The sequence below is a fragment of the Corvus brachyrhynchos genome, unplaced genomic scaffold (genome assembly GCF_000691975.1).
Source record: "Corvus brachyrhynchos isolate BGI_N302 unplaced genomic scaffold, ASM69197v1 scaffold150, whole genome shotgun sequence".
Classification (NCBI taxonomy): domain Eukaryota; kingdom Metazoa; phylum Chordata; class Aves; order Passeriformes; family Corvidae; genus Corvus; species Corvus brachyrhynchos.
This window is the reverse complement of record NW_008236162.1, coordinates 3,578,117-3,587,675: the sequence shown is the minus strand read 5'-3', so window position 1 is coordinate 3,587,675 and position 9,559 is coordinate 3,578,117. Positions and strand designations below refer to the sequence as shown.

The 9,559-nt window shown below is 41.6% G+C and overlaps 1 protein-coding gene across 1 annotated transcript; it reads left to right on the top strand.

The window, feature by feature from the left end:
• POLB (DNA polymerase beta) lies at window positions 1-9,021 on the top strand (the record flags this gene model as incomplete). The annotated part of the gene is made up of 13 exons (XM_017732662.1): window positions 1-116; window positions 191-257; window positions 777-851; window positions 1,365-1,423; window positions 1,811-1,860; window positions 2,280-2,331; window positions 3,287-3,341; window positions 3,427-3,499; window positions 3,984-4,054; window positions 4,773-4,859; window positions 5,796-5,860; window positions 6,395-6,534; window positions 7,149-9,021. Coding segments are annotated over 13 exons (1,005 nt in total), but the record flags the coding sequence as incomplete, so codon positions are not given.
• Between the last annotated feature and the right edge of the window lie 538 nt (window positions 9,022-9,559).

Here is a 9,559-nt window from a genome sequence, read left to right as displayed (position 1 = left end):
CGGTTCCGTGGGTGGGAAGGGCCGCGGACTGGCTGCTCTCACCGCGGTTCTCCTGCAGAACTGGCCAACTACGAGCGCAACGTGAACCGGGCCATCCACAAGTACAACGCGTACAGGTACCGCCTCCCTGCCGCCGCGCCCCCGCCCCGGGGCCCAACCCGTTCGGGCGCTGACCGGCACTGTTCCGCAGGAAAGCGGCCTCGGTCATATCTCGGTATCCGAGCAAGATACGGAGCGGGGCTGAAGCCAAGAAGCTGGTAGGTGCTCGCGCCCGGGTTGCCGGCGGGACGATCTGGGGCACCCGGAGCGGGGACGAGGTGCCGGAGGTTCCTGGGAAGCGTGGGGGCAGCCCCGCTTCTGCCAGCGCCTCTTTCCGATACCCGAGTCAGAGTTCGGGGACGGGGACGAAGGGTGGCCACTGTGGGGGTTTCGCAGCTGGAACTGGGCGTCCCATCTGAGTCTTTGCCTGTAAAAATATCTTTCCCCTTTGCTCTGTTACTCCTCTGTTGATTCAGAGATCTTGAGCAGTAAGAATCAAAGCCTTGTTCAAAATTATTGCTTCGAGGAAACTTGCAATAGCCCTTGAATTACAGTGTTTATGCCATGTGTATTGTGCCCCTGAATTCTTGTGCTCTTTTATAGCCCAATATTTTATTGTGGTCTTGGGTGCCCCATAGTTCTTTCTGGACTCTAAATTCTAGGGAGTTTTCCTTGCTTCCCCCATATAATGGTGATTTTGAAGTTAACTTGTTTGTACTCCCCCCCCCAATATTTAGGATGGAGTAGGTGCTAAAATAGCTGAGAAGATAGACGAGTTCTTATCCACTGGAAAACTACGCAAATTGGAAAAGGTGGGTTTCTTTCCCCTGTTCTGTGGTTCTCGATAGTTGCTTTCCTTGATAACTTGCAAAGTAGCCTGCTTGCTTTGCACATTTCTGTTGTTGTTGTCCCTGGAGAATCTTAGGAATGGTGAACGCAGAGTGTATGGTAAGTAAGAATCAAGGATTGAGAAGCTCAGCCAAAGCCTCAAAACCGTCTGTTTATGAAAATATGTTAGCTTACGTGATTGGCATGCGCAGGTCTTCTGTCAGAAGTGGAATTCTGTCTCTGGAAGGCCGTGGAGTTTTGTGCTTTAGGCCTGCTGTTCGCCTTAGCATGGATAGTTGGGCGGTTTTCAGGCTAGTTATGTGTGGCATTGTTGTGATGTGCCGTACTACCCTCGGTACTGTTTTCCAGTGACTTACAGTGAACCTCCAGACCGGAGCCTGAGCCTGACTAGGCTGTTTTGTCTTCTCAAGGCTTTTTTTTTGTTTATTGCAAATGGAGCAAAGAAGGATTTGGGTTGCGTTGTTTTGTTTTTGTAGATTCGACAAGATGATACAAGTGCTTCTATCAACCTCCTGACGCGAGTCACTGGCATTGGGTAAAAGTTTCTTGGGGTGTTTTTTCGTTTTTCCCCCCCCTTCTCCTGTTCATTTGATAGACTTATGAGCAGAATTTGGGTGATTGCAAATAATGAAGAGATTGAGCCTGAGCTGATGATGTAATGCCCCCACTGACACACTGCAGTTGTGATTACAGGATTGACTGAGACAAAAGGGTATAGAATCATCAATTACAGACTTTGTGGCACAGGAGTTGAAGTGGAAAGCATTAACTGAAAATGAGTATGCTGAAAAGATGTAAACAGCACAAGCAACCTCAGTCTTGGCCTTTAAGAACTGAGATAGTTATAAAGAATTCTAATGTCCCATTCAGTGTCGTAAGATTCTTACTGTTCCTGATGCCAGACTGCCTTGTCTCTTCGCAGTCCTGCTGCCGCTAGGAAGTTTGTCGAGGAAGGAATTAAGACTCTAGAAGGTAAGTGTAAATTTGGGGCCTCTGTTCATGCTCCAGTAATCTTTTTTTCTGTCAAGCTGCCTCTTTTACAGTGGTACTGTAGTAGCATATATGCCCTAGGTTTTGAGGAAGGTGTGCAAGATTGTAAAGCTAGTACACAGGCTTAAGGTATACTGTACGTATCCAAAGTAAAGGACGTGCAGGTTACGTGGAAGATAGTGAGGATTTTGGCTCTTTGGTGGTCTATTAAGTCTTTCTCAGAAGTGCTCTGTGCATATGTGGTCATCCTATCAGCTGTTGCGTAGATAGCTTGAAATTCCCTGCTTTGAGGTTGCGTTCTCGTTAGGTATTTTTTGCATGTGTCATCTTTGCATTGGTGGAAACTTACTGTAAGATTTTTAGTCCTCGGTTAACTACTTTGTTTGGGGCTTTTTTCCTAGATCTAAGAAAAATTGAGCACAAGCTGACCCATCACCAGCGAATTGGGTTGAAGTAAGCTTTCTTGGGTGCAAGTGCTTGGCATTTTTAATGAGTCCTTCATACACCAGGATGTAACGTAAGATTACGCAGGCCGAGTAAGGTTCTCTTCTCTCTGTGTTCTACGTGCTTTTCAGCAGTTATTTAGAGCTTTTGTTTCATTGGGGTTGAAAGGCTTAGTCTCCATTCAGAAGGAAGTTAATATCAAGTTCCTCAGTTAGCTCATGGAGAACCACTTTAGTGAGGTTGTAGTGGTGTTTCTTCATGATCTGCATAGAAGTGGCCTGGATTATTTTTTTATGTGCTGTGAATGAGGTAAGACCTTTGCATGTCTGAACTTGAGAATGCTGTGCAGAGTGTGTGTTTGTCCTTTGGTATTTGTCTACTTGAATGCTGCTTGTTGAGTGTCTGGTGTGCTGGTTCTGGAAGAACTACAGTTGTGTTTGTCAGAAGCTGCAAGTGAACCAGATGTACCAAATGCTGTTTTACTTGGCCTCTTTTTCTCCACAGTCAAGCAGCATGCTGACAATCTGATTTTTACAGTGGAAGGCAAATATGTCTGGAGCTGTATTTGAGTCGGGAGCTTCCATTTAACTCTTTCCAGAATAGGTCACCTCTGACCATGGGTGAGGGACCCCTTCCACTCAGCTGATGGGCTGTTTTGTCAGGAACCTTTTGTATTTTCAGAGGGCTAAGTAAATATTAAGCAATTGGTTATATGGTAATACTACTCCCACCTCATAGCAGCTCTTTGTATCCAGTGGAAATACTGAAACCGTGTTCCGAGCGTTGTCAAACTTGCAGTTGTGAGTTTTTGCTGTTGCCTTGCAAGATGTTTTCTGAGATGTTTGATGAGAGTTGGGAGCTTTTGTAAGATGGTATTCTTTCCTCTGACATACATTTAATTGACTACAATTTTAAGATGCTGCCCCTGCCACTCTTTGAGATATTTTTATTTTTGTACTTGCAGGTATTTTGAAGATTTCGAGAAAAGAATCCCAAGGGAAGAAATGCTGCAAATGCAGGTAAGATCTCTTTGTTAAGAATGTGAGTACTGATGGCTGGTGAATGACTGACGCCTCTAAACACGCTTCTTTCCTTTTTACGTAGGAAATTGTGCTGAAGGAGATAAAGAAGCTGGACCCAAACTATATTGCTACAGTCTGTGGCAGTTTTAGGCGAGGTTGGTATGCTATGATCTTGTTATCTTTATTTTGGGATAATAAGCAAGACAAGTTACTCTGTGTGTTGTTCTTCTTGAGAGAGCCTATGCTGGAACCTGGCCTTTCCTGTTAGTATTGTCTTGACTAGCTAGTTCGGTGGTGAGACACATAAATCTTTGCTTCTCCACCCTTCCCCCATAAAGAGTAGGATGTTGTAACATAAATTGTTTGCTTTGTTTTTACATGAACGACATTTGTGCTTCGTTGCTATAGAGTGCAGCAGGAAAGCCTTGGATCTTTTCTTAGGTATGGGGTGTATAAACCTTTTGATGAAATAACAAGATTCTTTTACTATGAGACTTTTTTTTTTTTACTAATACCTAGAATAGCGACCATTTTCTGCTAGAAAAACATGTTTCCAAGAAGAGGTAAGATGGACATTCACCAACATTAGTATACTTTGCTGTACACAGAAGGATTTTTCTTTGCGTCTTTCTTGCCTAGGTGCAGAGTCAAGTGGTGATATGGATGTTCTCCTAACCCATCCCAGCTTCACATCTGAATCATCCAAACAGGTGTGTTTCTCAGATGCTGTGGATCAGTACTGTACCTTGCATATAGTGTCAGACTTGTATTGCAGCTTTTTGTGGTTTTGTATTTACTATAATATTAAACTCTTCTCTTGGATCACCATGTTTATTTTGAGGAGTTAAAATTACTTCTCAAGTCCGTGTATTATATTGCGTTTCTCTTGCAGAACTGGTCAATATGCTTGTTTTTATCCTTCTGTCCTTCCTCTTCCTGTCACACGCATTCCCCCGCTCCCTTGAATTTGAGTGCTTTTATAATGCAGAACTGTAAAGCCAGCTGGATTAAAGGTAGACTGAGTATCTCTTTATGTAGCCATAATCATTTAGATGATAGGAAACTGTCCTGCTGCCCTTGTAATGTTTTGGGACTAACTCTGAAGTGATATTAATGACAGTGGTTTTTCTTCTTGTGTTGCTTCTATAGATTCATTGTTTAAAACCTGAATTAGATTTGTCATTTCCAACTAAAGGCAATCTCACATGGGGGTATTGGTGGAAATGGTTTTTATGTTGCACAACTATAATTTTATTAGCTTTTTCCTGGTATCATTGTTAGGTTTTTTCCATTTGGGTCAGATTTTGTGTAGAATAGTACATATAATTATGATGATGTCCTATACTTATATGAGCCTCTGTCTAGTAAATAGGTAAGATATTCTTGTTATTTGTGAAGTAATTTCTTCTTCTTTACTGTTGTTCCTAGTCGAAACTCCTGCGTCATGTTGTAGAACAACTAGAAAAAGTCCACTTTGTCACAGATATGCTTTCTAAAGGTGACACAAAATTCATGGTAAGAGCTTTTTTGGTGGTGAAGGATGTTGTGGGGAATTACTTTTCCTGACAGAAGCTAGGATGAATATAAGATATGTTGCTTGGACTGCTGGAATTGGGGGTGGGGGATGGTGTGTCTGTGTTTGTTTTTTTAATTCTCCCCCTTGCACCTCGTAAGAACTTCTGCAGTTAACTCAGGGAGTCCCATATGGTAAGATGTCAGTATTTGAAAGTGTGCAGGTATTTGCGTAGTTCTGAACCCTGCTGACATAACCTTCCTCACATAATGTCAGTTGTGTCTGTATTGCTGGATGTTCCCTGGAACCTCAGCGCAGCATCGCCTCTTCAGTTGCACCGGTGACCACTTCTGTTACTGTGCGTCAGGATCTTGGAAACATTTAGCTTTGATCTCGGAGCTATTTTTACCTGATTTTTGTCTAATACATAATATACTTTTGTCTCCTTTTGTGTCAGTTTTGCTGCAGAACAGATTTAATGGATAAGCTACTAGACACAGGATATAATAGGGATTATGTGAGATGCCTAAAGCAAGTAATGAATTACAAGAACATTAATTTTCTTAGATCCCATGCTGATAGTGCAGGGTTTTTTTTCTTTTCTTAACCTGCTGATATTTGTATGTACTGAAAACCCTGATAATAATTAGGACAGGGAAATGAGGAATCCTGCGATCCTTCCTGGTGCAATAAAAATTTAAGAAGCAGTTATATGCTACATTGAACAACAGTTCTCATAACAGTGTAAAATAGTGATTCACTGTATTCTGATGTCTGGCTGTCCTAGTAAAATATTTATTCAATTCAGCAGGGATTTATCTTTGCTTTCCAGGATGACTGAGGATTATTTAGAGGTTGTTTAGGGATGGGGAGGTAAAGATGGTTCTCAAATCTGTTTAATTTCATTTGAATTTCTTGCTTGCCTTACTTCCTCACAGGGTGTCTGTCAGCTGCCAGATAAAGAAGATGGAACAGCCTATCCACATAGGAGAATCGACATCCGGTACACACATCAAAAACCCCCACCCAAACCCCTAGTTTAGCTGTCTGCTACAGAGTAGGCATTTGCATCGGTTTTCGCATTCAAATCTCTATTTCCGTGTTCAGAATGTGACATTTACTGGGTTTCTAATGCCTTTGCAGTGTGGCAGCCACTGGACAATTGCCAGTAACTACAACAGGTTATTAGCAATAATGCTGTGTTTCAAATAATTATATTCTCTTCAGATTCAGAATTGTCCTATTTTATCTTCCTGCTTTGACACTGATTCTTGGCAGGAGTGCAAGCATCATAACCGGGTAGTGGCTGAACACCAATAACTTCGGGGTAAGGGTGGATGTGTTGAACCTTTCTTTGATATGCAGTTCCTTTCATTCTTGCATCTGTCTTGTGGGAAATTAATTGTACAGAGTTGCAGAATGTATACACATAAATACAAAGTAAACCTACAAGTGTCGGAATGACTGAATTCTAAATGGCTTGTAACTTTTTTGTTACGTATTTGTCCTAAGTCTGTGCTTCTGTTTTTTATTCTAGGCTTATCCCGAAAGATCAGTATTACTGTGGTGTACTGTATTTCACAGGAAGTGATATATTCAATAAGAACATGAGAACTCATGCTCTGGAAATGGGCTTCACAATCAATGAATATACCATACGTCGTTTGGGTGTTACTGGTAAGTCTGGGCCTTTGCACGGAGTATTCTTTCTAGTTATGCAGTTTGTGTGATCTTCTTCAGTTGATTGCAGTGTTTTGGAAATACTTCTGATAAATGCTATAGTTGGTGAAATTTTTCACGGTGTCCTTTTTGGTACTGGACACCATTACAGCAAGAAGGGGCAGCCCACTTATGTACAGACAGCTCTGTGGCACAAAGTTACCTCTTTGGGCCACCTAATCTGCTTAAAGTCTTACTGATTTAAAGATTTTTTTTCTGTGTCATGGACAGCACATACTTGGTTTCCTACTCTTTTCACAGGGTATGTCATATCCTTCAGTTGCTTTGTTTCGGAGGAGAGGTGACTCTATATACCCACACACAATTATGAATTTATTCAGCTGCATAACCACATGGCCCCAAAGTTAATTCATGACCTTGTTTCCTTTGATGCTAATGAGAATCAGTATGTAAACACTATGAAAAGTTCACAGAGGGTGGGGAGGTCATTCTGGGTGGGTTTTTTAGGTCTTTTACCTACAGCAGTTTTGTCTTAATCTTGCAGTGCATTTGGCATTTCTGAATGGTACATGCTTTCCACCTTTCAAATAGCCTGTGTAATTTGCTTGCAGGAGTTGCTGGAGAGGCCCTGCCAGTAGAATGCGAAAAAGACATCTTTGACTATATCCAGTGGAAGTACCGAGAGCCAAAGGATCGGAGTGAATAACTAACTGCTTGCCTGGATTTGTAGCCTAGAGAGGTGTTTTCATAGCTTATGAACATGTGAAAGTCCATAGTCTTACTTTGGATGTTACTGGAAAAACTGTATATTACTGATGTCTAAAGCAAGTCCATGGCACTCGTACAAAATGTCTAGCGAAGATAAATCCTGGGAGATTTCATTTTCATATAGTCACAGAATAATTGGGGTTGGTAGGGACCCCTAAATATCATGTAGTCCAGTCCCCCTGCCATAAGCAGGCCATCTTTGACTAGATAAGACTGCTTAGAGCCCAGTCCAGTCTGACCTTGAATGTTTCCAGGGATGGGGCATCCAGCATCTCTTTTTGTATCTTATATATTTATATATGTAGATACCAGAATGAAAAAGCGGGCTATATCGTGAAGTACTCCTAAAGAGTACTGTTTTCAACTACTGTCTGTATCTCCTCATACCTGTGTGAAGTGTCTTGGTGTGGTGCTGAAGCTCACGATGAGTTGTTTGTGTAGTTACTTGTAAAATCTTTCAATATGGGTTATATGCTAAGGTGACCATTCTGCTGTTGCATGTGACCTATGAATTTTGCTACTAGATATGTTGTAGTGCCATTGATTGCAGTGCTCTGTGTTTCATTTAACTTGTTTGGCTTGGTCTGATTAATTGATGCACTGCTACTGCTCCTGTAGATTCAATCTGCCCTTTTTTATATGCAAACCTGTCAAATCTTATTTTACATACCTCCACTTTAATTGTTGGGAAAGGTAATGAATATTTCGGATGTGAGAAGAGGTCTCTTCAAGAATGCATTACTAGTTGTATTTGGGACAGGGATTCTGTTGGTCAACTCAAAACTTTTCAAAGTAGTAAACTGCTAGCTTCTGTGTGTTACAGAGCATGAGCATAGAATGTATTGCTGCTACTGTATTTGAATACCTTGTAGCAGTAAGGCAACCATATTACAGAACTGCAAGCTTGAAAAGATGAGACTATTTGTACATAGTCAAATCGACTACTGCTAACTATATAACAGTTCTCTTGGTTTCTTAATGGATAGGCTCTTTATTGGCATCTATGAGGGCAGAGAGGATTATGTATTGTTAGACTACTTAACCTGGCCTGAATCATGAAACAGGCATAATACTATTTCTTATTTTTATCTGACCGAAGCCTGCAGAACAACTACATTTTTAACTTGTTCTTATACAAGGAGAGTTGATCAATTGTAGTAATGGAGATTATAGGCTGATGCTCTTAGTTATCCCTATATTTTCTTCCATTTTTCTTGTTGGGAGTTTTAATTCTTTTCTGGGAATATTCTCCAGTGTTAATGCATGCAGTAGTATGTAAGGTAACTAGAAGTTAAGTTGGTACTATGTGAAGTATTTTGATGTCTGATTGTAAAAATACATATAGCTGATATACTTAGTATTTTCTTCAGTAGTCAGTAGGAATAAACAGACTGAATATTCCATCATGAATGTGTAATGGCATTTGATTATTGTTTTATTAGCTGTAATTTTAGGAGATCAAAAAGCAGTAACACATATTTACCATGTTTACAAATGTTTCCTGGGCAGCACATAGCATTACACTGATGCATTCTCCATCCTCTTCAACAGGTAGCTTGGAAGACTACTTTGTCTTGGGCCTTGATACAGAATTTGTTGGCTTTGCAATCTCTCTCCATGATACTGTGAATTCTTCTACATGCAAAAAAACCCCAAAAGGCTTCTTCAGAGAGCTTGCTTGTCTTCGTGAACTGTATAAATACACAATGTGTCCTATTTTTTTCTTTCTTTCCTTTCCCCACTCCCTAAATATCAGTTTGACTGGCTTTTCTTCTAGACTGCTTTACTAGACTGCAAGATGTCTGGTAGTCTTGGGAGGCAATAGCTGTGAACCTTGTGCCTATTGCAGGGAACCTGTGTAATTGGGCACGTACTATACTCTTGGTGGGCCCATAGGCAACCTTATTTATGTGCAGAATAACAGTTGGGCTTTGTCAGCAATACTGGCTGCACTGTTCTGTCAGTGTGGTTTTGTCCCAGTTGCCAAGTCTTGCTTCAATATTGGGTGAGCCTGTCTCGTCCCTTCAATTCAGGGCTATAGTGGCCCTTACGAAGGAGTTTGAGCAGTAGTTAAAAACGGGGCTGACGATGAGTTAAGGATGTTTGTAGGTAGGTTGAAGGGTTTGAGAGGAGCTTTAGTGCCCGCTAGAGTCTCATACCGACTCTGACAGGCTGGGTGAGGCAGGGCTGCCCTGCAGCTCCGTGGGCGCGGGGCCTGCGGCACTGAATACCTCCGCAGGCGCCCTCCGTGCCT